Source organism: Pristiophorus japonicus, chromosome 13 (assembly GCF_044704955.1).
Source record: "Pristiophorus japonicus isolate sPriJap1 chromosome 13, sPriJap1.hap1, whole genome shotgun sequence".
NCBI lineage: Eukaryota > Metazoa > Chordata > Chondrichthyes > Pristiophoridae > Pristiophorus > Pristiophorus japonicus.
This window is the reverse complement of record NC_091989.1, coordinates 77,760,738-77,778,034: the sequence shown is the minus strand read 5'-3', so window position 1 is coordinate 77,778,034 and position 17,297 is coordinate 77,760,738. Positions and strand designations below refer to the sequence as shown.

The following is a 17,297-nucleotide window of genomic DNA, read 5'->3' as shown; positions in this document are numbered from 1 at the left end:
AATCCACCACATCCTGGCCCCCGGAGCGATGGTGCGTGTAAAAACAGTATCTGGCCATGAGGATACTCTCCTTCGGCTTGAGGTGGTCCCGATCCAGCGTGCACAACTCTATATTCGTTGGTGTGTCGGTGCGAGCAGATTCTTAATGAGGCCGTATATTTTAGGCCCACAGACGATGAGGAGAACCGCCCCGTGCTTGGCCGTATTCGTGTCTCCTTCCAGCTCGTTGGCCACGAAGTACTGGTCAAGACGCTTGACGAAGGCTTACCAATCATCACCCTCTACAAATCTCTCTAATATTCCAACGATAACCATGGTTGCGTGAAGGTTCGTATTCTGTTACTCGTCACCAATTATTGTGTATAGAAGAACTCCACGAGGCTGAGTACTGTGAGCTAAACTTAGTGTGACCTTAGTCTTCTTTATTACAACTCCAGAGTGCCTAAACAACATGGCAGCCAACCTTTTATACTGCCCCTGCACGTGTGTGTGCAGGTGACCAGTAGGACTCCAACAGTCGTGCCCTCTGGTGGCAAGTATTACATGTTACATACATAACAGGCTTAGTGTCAAGTTTTGCCTCTGCTGGGATGCTTTGGGACATTTTAAAAATAAGAACATAAGAAATAGGAACAGGAGTCAGCCATACAACCCCTCGAGCCTGCTCCGCCATTTAATAAGATCATGGCTATCTGATCATGGACTCAGCTCCACTTCCCTGCCTACTCCCCATAACCCTTATCTCCTTATCATTTAAGAAGCTGTCTATTTCTGTCTTAAATATATTCAATGTCCCAGCTTCCGCAGCGAATTCCACAGATTTACAACCCTCTGAGAGAAGAAATTTCTCCCCATCTCAGTTTTTATTCTAAGAGTATGTCCCCTAGTTCTAGTCTCCCCCATCAGTGGAAACATCCTCTCTGCATCCACCTTGTCAAGCCCTCGATAAAATCACCTCATTCTTCTTTGTTTTCCTTTGTTAAAGGCGCTACGAAAAGGCAAGCTGTTGTAGTTTTGCGAATGATTGCACTGGCAGTGTGCAGCCCTTCCCCACTTACACACCCCAGCATTACAGCCCTCACCGAGTAACCTCTGACCAGAAGCCACTTGGTCCATTTTCACTGTGTCAGCGGTGCCCTTGTCAACCTTACACCCCAAATAAACTCTGTCAGGTGTAAAACTAATTCAGAATAAATTAAAACCAAACTTGTTCCTTCACCGATTCGTTTCAACAGTTGTTGGCAGGTCATTGGGAATGAATGTTTGACGTGAATCAGTAAAGATTTTACAGCAAACTTTGGTAATTTTTAATGGACTATAACTACTAATTGACAGTGGCCCTTATAAATTCTAATTCCGAAGGAGTATGTTTGGAGTTGTTCTGTATTGACTCTGAGAATTGATCCCCATTTTGGGAACGCTTAGTTTCACTGTGCGTGTGAGGGAGGAATAGCTGAGTGTTCCCTGCAACAACTCTTCTTACAACGTCCAGTGGTTGGGACACAAGGCTCTGAGACGCTGAACAACAAAGGGGACAGCGCTAGCCTGGGCTGTGTAGATGACATCAGGTTCTCGGTGAGACGCTGTCGGGGGCTGGGTCTATTGGATGCTGATGATACCATCAGGGATGTCCTGGAAGATAATGATTTTATCCAGATAGGTAGGTAATTGAATGTCCCGTTAGAAGTCGATGCTCTGCTATCAGTGTAGTGTCAGCGGTGGCTCAGTGTGTAGCACTCTTGCCTCTGAGTTAGAAGGTCATGAGTTCAAGTCCCACTCCAGGGACTTGAGCACATAAATCTAGGCTGACGCTCCAGTACAGTGCTGAGCGAGTGCTGCACTGTCGGAGGTGTCGTCTTTTGGATGAGACATTAAACCGAGGCCCCGCCCGCTCTCCCAGGTAGACGTAAAAGATCCCATGGCACTATTTCGAAGAAGAGCACGGGAGTTATCCCCGGTGTCCTGGCCAATATTTATCCCTCAGTCAACATAACAAAAGCAGATTATCTGATCATTATCACATTGCTGTTTGTGGGAGCTTGCTGTGCGCAAGTTGGCTGCCGCGTTTCCCACATTACAACAGTGACGATATTCCAAAAGTACTTCATTGGCTGTAAAGCGCTTTGAGACGTCCGGTGGTCGTGAAAGGTGCTATATAAATGCAAGTCGTTTTTGTTTCATTCACCAGCTCAGAATAATGATTAGTTTTGAGACGTGCTTGCAAATTATGTTTACTCTCTCAGAGAAAAACATAAAAATAACTGCAGCTTTTCGCACATTCAAACCCATTTAGCATCATTAATTGTGGTATTACAACAGTGACTACACTCCAAAAGTACTTCATTGGCTGTAAAGCGCTTTGAGGCATCCGGTGGTTGTGAAAGGCGCTATATAAATGTAAGTATTTCTTCTTTTATTCCGAACTCCGAATGCCGTTTGGTTTTTCCATCACAGTTATCCAAGAGCAAGAAGCTGAACGTGAACAACTGAACACTGGCATGGCCTCTCGGTATCCTTTCTATTGGGTTTATCTAGAACAGTCAGGGAACCCCTCCACATGTTTAACAGATGTGTCTGTATTACTTCGCTCTCGTTTTTCAAAAGTCGCATTTCAGATTGATTGATACGAAATTCTGCATTGCTAAGTGTGCTTATTTTTAAGGAGGTCGTGTTTCTGATGTTATTGTAATTCTCATCATTGTATAAATCACAAGATCACAAGATAATTATAATGAGGAAGGCCATTTGGCCCATCTTAATTTGCCTATCCATAAAGTCCCTCCAATCTTCCTATCTTATCTCATTATTTCTTTAAGAAATCCAGGATTTTGTCTGCACTCGTCTACCTGTGTATCAGTTCCATACATTGGTCACACTTTGTGTAAATTACCGCTTTCCTGCTATCAGTGCTAACTATGATTTTATTGGTTTGATTCTATGTCCCTTTGTCCAACTGTCACAATTTATTTAAAGTAATACAGGTAGGAACTCCCTTATCCGGAGCCCTCGGGACCTGGCCTGTTCTGGATAAGGGATTTTTCCGGATGAGGGATGGTCACATTAAATTGGATGGTACAGGTACAAGGGGATATCGGGGCTGCCTGGCTTGGGGCTGGGAGTGTGACAGAGAGTTCATGGGGGGTGGGGGGGGGGGGGGGTGTGCTGTGGATCGCGGGATCAGGCCAGCGATTGCGGGAGTCAGCAGCGAGGAAGGACTTCAATTTGTTCATGTCGGAGTTCTGCGCATGCGCCACCTTGTGGCCGGGAATGGTTCTGGACGAGGGGTGGTTCTGGATAAGGGAGTTCTGGATAAGGGAGGCTCAACCTGTATTCCAGATTTACCTTTTCCATTCCTTTAATTATCTTGTATCCTGCTATAAGATCACCTCCTTTCCAGGCTGAAAATTCCAATTGCCCCTTTAAGTTCCATTTACACCGCCACAGGCCGTGCAGAGCACCCCCCAGCGACCCTCCCCTTTAAGTTCCACTTACACCTCCACAGGCCGTGCAGAGCACCCCCCAGCGACCCTCCCCTTTAAGTTCCACTTACACCTCCACAGGCCGTGCAGCGCCCCCTAGTGGCCCTCCCCTTTAAGCAAAGGAGATGGATGTTGAAGTGCAGAGCATCCGCCCCAGTAGCACCCCGGGGCCCACCCCCTCAGGAAGTGGAGCATGGGAGATTGCGTCCGCTTCCTGTGAGTGATGGGAAGCGGGGGCGGAACCTTTACGCCGGACGCTGAAGGTCCCGGCCCTGGAAGGTTACTGCCCCCAATCGGAGCGCAGGGTAATTTCGCCCCCCGAGTCTCCCCAGTCCTTCCCTATAATTCCGACCCCCCGACACCGGGGATCAGACTCATGGGTCTTCTCTGCACTGTCGCTAGCCCTTGAATATCTTGTTTTTGTTTCATGGCAACTAGAACAGGAGCTAGTATTCGAGGTGTGGCCTGACCAAACTGTACTGTTTGGGCACAACTGCCCCAGACTTATTCTGGCTGTAATTCACCATTGTTGATTGCTACTCTGCATTTGTTGGATGCGTTTAGCGTTGAGTCTACTAAGATGCCTAGGTATCTTTCAGTTCCATTGTGAGCCACTTGAACACCATCCATTGGAACACCAGGGGTCACTCGTGTTCCCTTCGATGTGTGGCACTTTGCACTCCCTGCATTTCATTACAGTTCCCAGTGTTCTATCCAATTACATATTTTATTCAACTCATTCTGCAATTTCTGAGCTGGTTCTGCATTTCTGCCTTTCCTTATGCTAATCCCAGAGAGCCTGCATTCTGCCTGCAGGGTTTGGAGAGACCAGTTTCCCACTTTATTTCATTTTTAATTTTTGGTTAATCTATTTAGGGCCACGGTTGTTTAATCCAAGCTTGTTCCTTGTTATTCATTCCTGGGATGTGAGTGTCACTGTCACTGGCAAGGCCGGCATTTATTGCCCATCCCTAATTGCCCCTTGAGGAGGTGGTGGGACTTCTCTTTGAACCGCTGCAGTCCATGTGGTGAAGGTGCTCCCACAGTGCTGTTAGGGAGGGAGTTCCAGAATTTTGACCCAGTGACGATGAAGGAATGGCCGATATATTTCCAAGTCGGGATGGTGTGTGACTTGGAGGGGAACTTGGAGGTGATTGTGCTCCCATGCACCTGCTGCCCTTGTCCTTCCAGGTGGTGGAGGTCGCGGTTTCAGGAGGTGCTGTTGAAGAAGCCTTGGCAGTACATCTTGTAGATGGCACACACTTCAGCCATGGTGCACCAGTGGTGGAGTAACTGGATCTCTTTAAGCTACAGTTACCTAATTTATTTGAATGCAAACCTTTGTAGGAGGAGATTACAGAGATAGGGAGGGTCGAGACCATGGAAGGATTTAAAACAAAAATGAGAATTTTTAAATGGAAGTATTGCCGGACTGAGAGCCAATACAGGTCAGCGAGGACAGGGGGTGATGGGTGAGCGGGACTTGGTGCGAGTTAGTACACGGGGCAGCGAGCAGAGGGGGTGATGGGTGAGTGGGACTTGGTGCGAGTTAGGACACGGACAGCGAGCACAGCGGGTGATGGGTGAGCGGGTCTCGGTGCAAATTAGGACACAGGGCAGCGAGCACAGGGGGTGATGAGTGAGCAGGATTCGGTGCGAATTAGAACATGGGGCAGCGAGCACAGGAGTAATGGGTGAGCGGGACTTGGTGCGAGTTAGGACACGGGCAGTGAGCACAGGGAGTGATGGGTGAGCGGGACTTGGTGCGAGTTAGGACACGGGCAGTGAGCACAGGGGGCAATGGGTGAGTGGGACTGGGTGTGAGTTAGGACACAGTCAGGGAGCACAGGGGGTGATGGGTGAGCGGGACTTGGTGCGAGTTAGGACACGGGGCAGCGAGCACAGGGGGGTGATGGGTGAGCGGGACTGGGTGTGAGTTAGGACACAGTCAGGGAGCACAGGGGGTGATGGGTGAGCGGGACTGGGTGTGAGTTAGGATACGGGGCAGCGAGCACAGGGGGTGATGGGTGAGCGGGACTTGGTGCGAGTTAGGACACAGTCAGGGAGCACAGGGGGTGATGGGTGAGCGGGACTGGGTGTGAGTTAGGATACGGGGCAGCGAGCACAGGGGGTGATGGGTGAGCGGGACTTGGTGCGAGTTAGGACACGGGCAGCAGAGTTTTTGATGAGCTTAAGTTTATGGAGGGTGCAAGATGTGAGGCTGGCTAGGAGAGCAGTGGAATAGTCGAATCTGGAGCTGACAAAGGCATGGCTGAGGGCTGCAGCAGCAGATAAGTTGAAGCAGGAACGAAGATGGGTGATATTATGAAGTCTTTGTGAGGGAGTGGATATGGAGCCGGAGGTTTAGCTCAGGTTTGATTAGATTCCAAACTGCCTGGTTCAGCCTGAGACAGTGGCCGGGGGGGAGGGGGTGGATGGAATCAGTGTCTGTGTCTGTAGCAGGGTCTGAAGACGATGGCTTCAGTCTTCCCCACGTTTAGCTGGAGGACATTGCAGCTCATCAAAGGAATGGCTGTCGGTAAGCAGTCTGACAGCACAGAGGCAGTGGAGGGATCTGGAGAGGTGGTGGTGAGTTAGAGATGGGTGTTGTTATAGTACCTGTGAAGCTGACCCCTTGACTGTGGATGATGACACCAAGAGGCAGCATATAGAGGGGACCAAGGATAGATCCTTGGGGACTCCAGAGGTAACGGTGCGGATACGGGAGTGGGAAGAGAAGCCGTTGCAAGAGCTTCTCTGGCTATGACTGGGTAGGTTCCTATGGAACAAAGCAGTCCCACCTAGCCGGACAACGGAGGATGGTGGGGTCAACCGTGTCAAAGGCTGCAGACAGGGCGGGAAGGGTGAGGAGGGATCGTTTACCATGGTCATTTGCGACTTTGATAAAGGCCACTTCAGTGCTGTGGCTGGAGCGGAAATCTGATTGGAGATTCAAATATGGAGTTGCAGTAAAGATGGGCACAGAGTTGGGAGATGACAACATATTGAAGGACTTTGAAGAGGAAAGGGAGATTAGAGATGGGGCAGTATTTTGCAAGGACAGAGGGGGTCAGGGGTGGGTTTTTTGAGTGGGGAGTGATAATGGCAGGTTTGAAAATGAGGGGGACAGTATCCTACGATCAGTCTGATCTGGGATCGCGTTCCCGAGCTGCCCCCCACCCTCACCTATTTATGATTTGTGATTGCTCTCTGAAAGCCCTTCACAAGTTTGGTTCAAGGTGCTGCCCTCCCTCCTGCTCCACTCCTTTTTATTCTGTAAGTGTTCCTAGTTATTTATCAAACTATCATTGTTGCTTATGCACAGTGTTTCCTGCCACTCGTTTACCTCCTCCATGTTCTTGGTGAAACCCTCCTCTCTCAAGCACGAGGAATATACCAGGGAACATTGCTTTCCAAGTCCCATCGTTCAGTTTCGAGGCAAGTGAATGAACATTACAGTAATGTTCATCCACATATCACATCATAGAATCATGGAGCACAGAAGGGGGCCATTCGGCCCATCATGCCTGTGTCGGCTCTCTGACAGAGCTCTCCAATTAGTCCCACCCTGCTCTTTCCCATAGCCCTGCAAATTTCTCCTTTTCAAGTATTTATCCAATTTCCTTTTGAAAGTTACTATTGGATCTGCTTCCAGCGCCCTTTCAGGCAGCGCGTTCCAGATCACAACAACTCGCTGCATTAACAACATTCTCCTCCTCTCCTCTCGAGTTCTTTTGCCAATGACCTTAAATCTGTGTCCTCCAGTTACCGACCCTCCTCCCAATGGAAACAGTTTCTCCTTATTTATTCTATCAAAGCCCCTCATAATTGTGAACACTATTAAATCTCCCCTTAACCTTCCCTGCTCTAACGAGAACAATCCCTGTTTCTCTAGTCTCACCTCGTAACTGAAGTCCCTCAGCATGGATACCATTCTCGTACATCTCTTCAGTACTCTCTCCAAAGTCTTCACACATTTCCTAAAGTGCGATGCCCAGAACTGAACACAATACTCCAGCTGAGGCATAACCAGTGATTTATAAACTTCCTTACTTTTGTATTCTACTTCTGTATGTATAAAGCCAAGGATCACATATGCCTTTTTAACAGCCTTCTCGACTTGTCCTGCCATCTTCAAATATATTTCTGTATCTCTGTAACATTGGTTATTGTGCTCATTGAGGTGAAAGATCACACTTTTCACCCTAGTTCTTCCAGATCAGGCAGAGCAGTCCTCACTGCAGCAATGTGCCTGAACACCAAGCTCAGGAGATGGCCTGCTACCTCCACCATTCTGACCTTTGATCCATTTGCCATAGCAGCCATTTTTGTAAAGTTCCTAAATGTGATTATCATATACAGGTTGAACCTCCCTTATCCGGAACCCTCGGGACCTGGTCTGTTCTGGATAAGGGATTTTTCCAGACGAGGGGTGGTCATGTTAAATTGAATGGTACAGGCACTGAGCAAAGGGATATCGGGGCTGGCTGGCTTGGGGCTGGGAGTGCGGGAGAGAGATCATGGGAGGGGAGAGGGGCGGTGCATCGCGGGGTCAGGACTTCAATTTGTTCATGTTGGAGTTCTGCGCATGCGCCCCCCCCCGGTGGCCGGGAATGGTTCTGGATAAGGGAGTTCTGGATAAGGGAGGTTTAACCTGTAGTTCCAAATGATACAATACATTGGTTTCTGCACTGTTTCACACATTGATCAACATTTATCAACCTCACAATTGATGGACTGTGCTGTAAAAATAATGAATTGATCTTACAATTTCTTAATAACTAAATACAGAAAGCATCAGGAGGTTCAGCAGGTGAGTGAGGGCAGGTTTGGTATATGAATTCAGATATGAGCCTGTATGAGACTGTGCACTGATATAAACAGTTACATATATATACAAAATAATTACTCCGCTAATTTAGTTGAAGTAGTTCTGAATGGATAATTCTGATAAAGACAAATCTGGGAAGATAATACATTGTCTATAACAACAGACTCTAGTTCATCCTTCGAGTTATTTTTCTGCCTATTTAGTACATTTACTTGGATGGAAATAGCTTACTGACAGAACAACTTGTCCAGCTCGGTAAAGGGGCCTACAAAATCAAGGTGAGATGTCCACTCCCACTTCAAGTGATGTTTAAATGTGCAAAAACATACAGCCGTGTGTCATTACACAAGTGATCATTCTTTTCTTTTTAGCTTACCCCAGATGTTGAAAGGAAGGTCAACAAATCGAGGGACCTGGTGGAAAAAATCACCAATCAAGATCAAGGTCGCATTTTATTGCATCTAAAAACCACTGTGAAATAAATACAGAAACGTTATTTTAATTTTAATTCATAGTCAGCAATCTAGTGTGTAACATTGCATTGTAATGAAAGGAAACTTTATGAACCAACTTTAAAACCAAAGTGCCGGTCTCACCGATGACATCAGCATGGTGTGAATGTTTTGTTTTGCAGCTGTGTATGGAATAAACACAGGATTCGGGATATTTGCCAGGACCCGTATCCCCCATGATAAACTTGTGTGAGTATATTCGAATACTGTTGTGTCCTTAGATGCTCTAACAATGACCCCATGAGGCAAAGTATTGCACTTGAACTGTAGTGACCTTCGTCCATTTAATATAACTCCAGAGTGAGGATCACACATGGTGGCCTGCCTTTTATACTAGGCCTGGCACACCTGTACAGGTAACCTATAAGTCTCCCACTGCAGTGCCCTCTGGTGGCACACTTTAGTAACCATACAGCTGGTGTACAAGTTTCCCATAGTAGTGCCCTCTGATGGCACATCATATGTAATAGTACAAGCAGTAAACATGCCTGGATACATGACATCACTCTTCCCCAAATCCTTAGTGCAAATCACCGTCATACATTGACTGTGCTCTGGGCTTAGCTCTATCTGGTTGACCCTTGGAGGGTCGCTTCAATCTTGGGTGAGTAGGTGGTGTTTCGTTGGCAGTAGAGGTGCAGGTGGTTTCTGTTTGTGAGTCCATGACCACTCCATTCTCTCCCCCCCACATACAGATTATGTGGTGGCTCATTACATTTGTGGTACAGTTGTGAGGCAAGTGCATTTGACTGGTGAGATACATTCTTGAGACATACTTGGAATCAGTACTGGTATCAGCACCGGTGTGTGAGGACAAGCTAGTTCCAGAACTGCTGCATGGTGTCGAGGTAGTCTGGTGGTGGCACACTGCCCAGTGCTGGCAGTGGGAATCTGGTTGGCTCAAGTTGCCTGCTCTCGGGACCTTTGCCATTGCTCCTAGCATCAGGCAGGTTCACAGATGCCTGTGACCTCCTTTCCTTACGCCCCAGGTCGCTGCTGCACCCTGAGGAGCAGTCGTCTATCAGTGCACAGGGAACAACTGACTCACTTGCCTGGGCGTTATTTGGTTTGCGATCCGGGCTGGTCCCAGTCCCATTTGGGAGAACTGTTGTGGGTGACCCTTCGTTCCCGGGTGTAGCCTTGGTGGCGATAGGGTCTGGGGGCTGCACCTTAGCACGGTTTGCTCTTTCAGGCTCATGGCGGTTGGTGCCATTGGGTGCCTGAGAGGTGGAGCCAATCACGGGCAGAGTATCGATACCGGTGCCGTTGCCCTCCTGAGATCACTTGCTCTGCAGCTTGTGGCCACACTCCATGGTCCCAGGGATGCAGACTACAGCATTGGGTAGCCCGCTGGACCTGTGTGCTTCCGATGAGTGTTTGCCCGCTACATAATCAGAATACAGTTGAAATCCTGCATCGCACAATGTTTCATTGCTTATTATAAATAAACTGTGGCTCCGATCACAATCGCATGACTTTTCTTTGCTTATTTCATGTATAAAACTCTGATCATCAATTACAAGCTTTACATTTAACTCACAGTTGCTTTTACATTGATTGAGAATGTGGAACTGTCCCTTTAAGTGTGGTGGGTTGCAGGCCTCTTTTAAGAGAGCCTTGCTATCTTTACCCCAATCCTCTTCTCCGTTTGGTGCCACGTGTTGCTCCATCAGTGCTGCACCTCGTGGTCTGGCCACCGCCATCTTTTTCTTCAGTGCTTCACCTTGTGGTTTGGGCACCATCTTTCTTCCATCCACAATGTCGACTGCGGTGATCCTCTTCTCTCCGGGTTCTGCCTCCGAAGCTGGGAAGTCGCCTCTGGATCCGATTTTCTTCCTCCAGAATCCTGCCACTGGAGCCTGGAAGGTGCACTTGGGTCGTCTCAGCTGGATCATCTCCACGCAGTCGTGCTGAGTGGTCTGTGTCTCGGGTGCTGTGCTGGTTTGCTCTCTGGTGCCAGGTCCACCCTCGGGTGAGGCCTTGTTTTGGCTCTGTGTGCAGAGGATGTCGATCGCTGGAGGGGTGAAATCTTCCCAACTCCAGTGGATCTTCTCCATCCATCTTCTGCCGAGTAGCATTGGTCCATCACCTACAACAATCCACAGAAATAACTTGTGCACCGCGCCATCATGGAGTACCTTTACATTCTCACTACCAACGACTGGGATAAGTTCATCGGTGTAGGTGCACAGCTTTGCCTGAACCAGGACCAACTTCGGTCATTCAGTTTGATTGTCCCATAGCCTCTCAAAGGCTTCTTGATTCATTACTGACTGGCTCATCCCCGTGTTCACTTTCATGAAGACTGGAGTGCCATTTATCTCAACTTCCATTCTCAACGGGGAACATTCGTTGGTGCAGGTAAACATTCCGTACACCTCATCGTGGGGCTGAGCTGCCTCTCTGACTATCGCTTCATAATCCGCGCTGGATTCATGGCCCTCTGCAGACTCTTCATCAACACGATGAGTCCTATTTCTTTTACACATTTGCTGGAGGTGGCCCTTTGTGCTGCACCCTTTGCACACATAGTCCTTAAAACGGCACTGGTGAGCCCAGTGATTTCCAACGCAACGCCAGCATGGTGCTAACCGATTAGCTCCCTTCGACAGACTCTGAGTTAAGGGACTCGGGTGCCTGTTCTCTCTCCCCTGAGAAGATTTGTGTTCTACTGTCCAGCCTCTAAAAGGCGCCAGTCTGTGTACAGTACTTGCCGGTTTTGAGTCCTGAGGATGAGTCATCTGCCTAGAGCCTGGCCTTCTGCAGTGTAACTGTGGTATCCGCAGATAGTAGCCTGTGAAGAAGGTCCTCGTGGCCGATTCCGATGACAAAGATATCCCGCAGTGCTTCGGTGAGGTGCTCGCCGAAATCACATGGTGCCGTCAGCCTCCTGAGGTCTGCAGCATATTTTACGATTTCCTGGTCTTCGGGCCGACAGTGGGTGTAAAACTGGTGTCTGGCTGTGAGGATGCTCTTTTTGGGCTTGAGTTGTTCTTGGATCAGCGTTACAAGCTCCTCGTACGTCTTGGTCATTGTCTTCGCTGGTGCCAGCAAGTCCCTGACGAGGCCATAGACAGTGGGCCCACAACTGGTAAGCAGGATAGCTCTGCGTGCCCGTATCATTGCCTGCCAGGTCGTTTGCTGTGAAGAAATGGTCGAGCCTCTCTGCAAAGGCGTCCCAATCATCATCATCGGCAAACTGCTGCAACGTACCAAGGTTAGCCATTTTTGCGTGAAGGTCCGTAATCTCGTTGCCAATTGTTATGTCTTTAGATGCTCTGATAATGACTCCACGAGGCAATGTATTGCACTTGAACTGTAGTGACCTTAGTCCATTTAATATAGCTCCAGAGTGAGGATCACACATGGTGGCCTGACTTTTATACTAGGCCTGGCACACCTGTACAGGTAACCTACAAGTCTCCCACTGCAATGCCCTCTGGTGGCACACCTTAGTGACCATACAGCTGGTGTACAAGTTTCCCATAGTAGTGCCTTCTGGTGGCACATCATATGTAATAGTACAAGCAGTAAACATGTCTGGATACATGACAAATAGCATACTACTTTACGTGATCTCCCATTGCACTCTGCGTTACTCAACCCTCTGTGTTCACAGGGAGTTGCAGGAAAATGTTATCCGCTCCACCGCAGTCGGTAAGTGAAGGAATCCCTTTTGCTATTTGCATTTGCTAAGACACTGCACTTGAGAACGGCTCTCTCTGTGAGTACTGATTTTTATTTCCCCTCACTGTGTGCACACATGACCTTATTATTAACAAAATATAACTGAAAGTTATCAGATGATATGTTAAATATATAATTAAAATAATATTAAAAGCTTAATCTGTCCACGATGTTTAAATGGTCAAAAGCAAAGACCAATCACTAAATTCATACATAGGTAACAAAGGAATTTTTAGAGGGAAAAGTCTAAGGTCCATCTAGTTCACCTGCCACCCTGGGGTCCCACAATACAATAATGGAGTTGTTGGCCAATCACAGCAACCAATCTCTATCAGTGAGTCTACAACAGACCCAGACATGAGGTGAGGAAAGCTTTGGGGACCACAGGCCCACAGTCCCCTGTTCCCTCCCGAGCTCGCTACACTCACCACACGGCATGTCTCAAACTGCTCGTATATGTATCCCCATATGTTACTTTCAGAAGGTAATCCATCTAATTTTGTATTTGAATGAATCAATACTGTTTGCTTCCAGCATCTCCCGAGGGAGCCTGTTCCATAGATTGACCTCGCTCACTGAGACAATTCTTCCACAGATTAGTTTTGAATTTTCCCCCTTCAAACACAGGCCGTGTCCTCTGGGTCTGCTCTCCTGGACACGGTGAGACAGCTCGACACGGTCTAGATTATCCAGTCCCTTTAAAATCCTAAAACAGCAATTATATCACCTCTCAACCTTCTTCCCAGTGAGAACATGCCCAGTTTACACAATCCAATCCCTCCATCCCCTCATTCATTCTGGTTGCTCTTTCCTGTATCCTTTCAATAGCCGCAATATTCTTTTCATACTTCGGTAACCAGACCTGTACACAGTCATCATCTTAGGCAGTCCCTCGAGTCAAGGATGACTTGCTTCCAGGCCAAAAAAGGATGAGTTCACAGGTATTTCAATGAAGGACCTAATAGTCCAGATCCCGAACTACATCGTGAAGGGTGGAAGATGCCTGTGTGTGGATTTTTTTAACGTATGGTGGCCGTTGCACACCAGTCACCACACGGGCTTGACAGAGCTAGGTCTTGGTCCAGTGGCAAGGATTACCCCAGACAACTGGAGACGTGCTCTGCTGCACGGACCTAGTGCGCACACATATTGCAGTGTGGGCTGGCCCGTGCTGCCCCTGGGTCCCTGGCCCCGAACTCACACCTCCCCGGGCCCCGATCACATCCCTCCACAGTCTCTCACCCCTCCTTCATCTCAACCTTGTCGCTCCTGCTGTACCTGTCCACGCTCCAATCACCGACCTGGACCTTGATGATGTCGCTCTTCGCTGCCGTCATCCTCCTGCACTAACTCACGCTGCTCCCCAAAGTGGCCTCCACGCTGCTCACAGTACTCCAAGTGTGGTCACAACGATGATTTACAAAGTGTCAGGATCACCTCACTATTTCAGCTCAATATTCATCGTTTAATGGATCCCAACATCTGTTTTGCTTCACTCTCTGCCACTGAGTATTATTGAGATAGCTGAGATTGATGGTCAATGGGGATGGTCAGATGCTTTTATTCCCCCTGCACATTACAAGGCTGTTTGAGAATCAGTAGATGAATCAGTGCTTTGTGCCTGGTGCTTCTCCTCCAGGTGTTGGCGATTCCTTGTCACCGGAGAGGTCCCGAATGCTGCTGGCTCTCAGGATCAATGTTCTTGCCAAGGGTTACAGTGGGATCTCCTTAGAGACCCTCACTCAAATGATCCAGGCGTTTAATGGTAATGTCCCATTTTGTATCTGCTGTCTTCTATATGCGTGATGTATTTCATATATTGTTGATTTAGTAAAAGACTAAGTTTTGTCAAGCTGTGATCCTGCTCTGTGCTCTCTCTATCGCCCCCTGTAGCTTCCTGTCTCTCCTACGTCCCAGAGAAGGGAACTGTTGGGGCCAGTGGCGATCTCGCTCCCCTTGCCCACCTTGCCCTGGGACTGATGGGTGAAGGCCAAATGTGGTCTCCAAAAAGTGGCTGGGCTGATGCTAAATATGTGAGTTCTCTGGAATTCCTGTTTCTTGTTTCTTATGTGGATTTCAACCAATTTAAAAAACTGTGTTTTACGGCGCAGATACAATGGGCCAAATGGCCACCTTCTATGTTGTATGATTGTATATGATTCCATGTGATTCTAGGATTGAATGATTCTACATTATTGAATAATTCTATGTGATTTTATAATTCTGTATGATTCAATGATTCTATGATTCCATATGATTCTATGATTGAATGATTCTACATGGTTCTTTATGATTTTAAGATTCTGTATGATTCAATGATAAAACAGAAGTTTCAAACAGTAACTCTAACTCATTCCATCAGGTTTTGCAAGCTCACGGTCTTCAGCCAATTTCACTCAAAGCTAAAGAGGTAATAGAACAGTAAAATGCTTTTACCAGTAAAACAAGATTTGAACAAATTTATAGATATTACCAACTCATATCTCATCAAGCAACATATCTAGTTACTGTACCTATAAGTGTTCTTTATTTTGAAGTATTGATTTTTGAATGCTGGTTTACTGATCTATGATTTGGGAAAGGGGTGTATATGGGACACTGTATACTACACATCTGGAAGAGTTCTCTTCGTCTGAAGTAAGACTAGGGGGTAGAAATTGTCCCCGCCCCAAATGGTTTTTTACCGCGGCTGCGGATCATGTCGACTCCTGCGCGGCATTCGGCTTTTTGTTTTTGTTTTTTTGTTTTGATCCGGAAGTCGGTGTAAATGGTGGCGGTGACTACACCCAAGAGGCAAAGACACGGCGGTGACAGCAACTGAGGGGCGGAAGTTGGGGGCGATGCAAAGTTTTTTGGCCAGGCCAGTGGCCTGGCACCCAAGAGGGGGTGCCAGGCTGCCTGTTGGTGGCCCGGCCAAACCCGGAGGCATAATTGTCAGGCCGACATGGCAGTCAGCTGACAAAAAAAACATGGCGGCATCGGCAGTGCGCCCTCCCCTTTAAGGGAAGCCGCACCGCCGCTGCAGAAAGCCACCACCTCACTGGACCACCGGGTGAAAGCTTGTTTTGGCACCGCCGGGCAAGCTGAAGATTTTCTATGGGGAATGTCACCGTCGGCGGGTTAGGTCGGCGGTGCACACAGTGATGATGTGCTTAAGACGTATCGGCAGCAGCAGAGCGGTCAAGGGGAAGGATCGGGGCATCTCCGGGAAAACCTGGGAGGGCAACTGGGCTATCAGCCATGAGTGGAGTGGTCGCCGATTTGTGGTGGTGACAGGCCTGAAGGAAGGGGACAACTTCGGCCCCCTAGTCTTGCCAAATTATTTGATGTTTATTTGAAACAATTTGAAAATGCGAACATATTTTATTACAGTACCATTGTTTTTACAAAATCATCGACAGTTACCATTCACTTTTATTTAATGATTACTCATTGATAATTACTAGCATTTATTGGTTGAATCGTTTGTTGAGATGCACAAGCAAGTGAACAAGGTTTCCCCATTGCACCCTGATGTACTAACATTGCTCTCTCCATAAATGATATTTGGGGAACATTTGCAGATATCTCAGGGGCAAGCATTCATTCCTACAAATTTGTATTTTAAGTTATGACTCAGTTGTTACAATAGTGTTTATTGAAATCAATTTATATCCAACTCAACTGGTTATTCATGCCTAGGGAGTGGGAATGATCAACGGGACTCAGATGATCACGGCACTGGGCGCTGAGGCGGTGGAGAGAGCGATGGCGATAGCCCGACAGGCGGACATTATTGCCGCTCTTACACTGGAGGTTCTAAAAGGCACCACCAGAGCCTTCGACAGTGGTGAGTGATCTGTCACAGTGTGTGCTGCTGAAGTGAAGGGCTCCATGCTCCATATAACAGTCTGCACACTGTGAGCATTTATCGAGCTGCTTTCATTACTGTGTTTGAGTCTGATGAAATAAACAAAGACGCCTTCAAAGCACCGATTGGTATTAAATAAGGTCTCAACACATTGTGGCTGGAAGGTTCAGGTAAATTCACCATGTTGTGGTTTGTGAATTGCTGCTTGGCTAAAATTAATTGAATTCCCCGATCACATTAATCCGGGAGAAAATTAACAGCCACATGAACAAGCACGGATAATAAAGGAGAACCAGCGGGAAAATCGTGCATGACTAACTTGATTGAGTTTTTTGATGAAGGAACAGAGAGGATGGATGAGGGCAGTACAGCTGATGATGTGTATTTGGACTTTCAAAAGGCGTTTGATAAAGTATTACATACTGGGTGTGTTAGCAGAATTGAAGCCCATAGGATACAGGAGCAGTAGCAGCAGGGATACAAGATTGGCTCAGGGACAGAAAACAGAGGGGGAGAAATTGGCCTCCTTTGCGCCTCCTGTTGGTGCCTCTGAGGGGTGATAACGGGGCACAAATGGGTTCCCGACCGTGCACGGCAAATCCATGACACCTGCGACTTCCCTGCCGGTTTGCGCTGGCGCTGAGATTATTGGGGAAAATTCCGTTGCGTCCCGTTTGGGGGCGGTAATATCCGAGAGGCGGGACTTTCTGGGGACCCACTCGCTCACTTCGGGTTACCGTCCCCAAAAGGAAGTGGAGCACAAAATAACGCACTGGGCCCCACCCTCCAGTATTAACGTCGGAGGCAGCGGAGGCAAGGAGACCGATTGCAAAATATGGCCAGAGGGAGGAGGGCCAACAGGGCTCTCAACAGGAGGCCTTACCCTCCCAGGGTATTCCAGGAGCAGTTCTCCTATATCCATTTCACTGAGGAACAGT

General features: G+C 47.8%; 1 protein-coding gene across 4 annotated transcripts in view; it reads left to right on the top strand.

Moving 5' to 3' along the window:
* Positions 1-17,297, top strand: part of LOC139278657 (histidine ammonia-lyase-like) — a 55,989-nt gene that overhangs the window by 19,589 nt on the left and 19,103 nt on the right. For all 4 annotated transcript variants that reach the window (XM_070897686.1, XM_070897688.1, XM_070897687.1 and 1 more), the window contains 10 exons: positions 2,455-2,509; positions 8,271-8,292; positions 8,514-8,588; positions 8,682-8,754; positions 8,945-9,011; positions 12,442-12,479; positions 14,149-14,274; positions 14,403-14,542; positions 14,872-14,919; positions 16,191-16,338. In XM_070897686.1, coding sequence (XP_070753787.1) covers positions 2,455-2,509; positions 8,271-8,292; positions 8,514-8,588; positions 8,682-8,754; positions 8,945-9,011; positions 12,442-12,479; positions 14,149-14,274; positions 14,403-14,542; positions 14,872-14,919; positions 16,191-16,338 — 792 coding nt within the window. The remainder of the gene's footprint in view (positions 1-2,454; positions 2,510-8,270; positions 8,293-8,513; positions 8,589-8,681; positions 8,755-8,944; positions 9,012-12,441; positions 12,480-14,148; positions 14,275-14,402; positions 14,543-14,871; positions 14,920-16,190; positions 16,339-17,297) is intronic.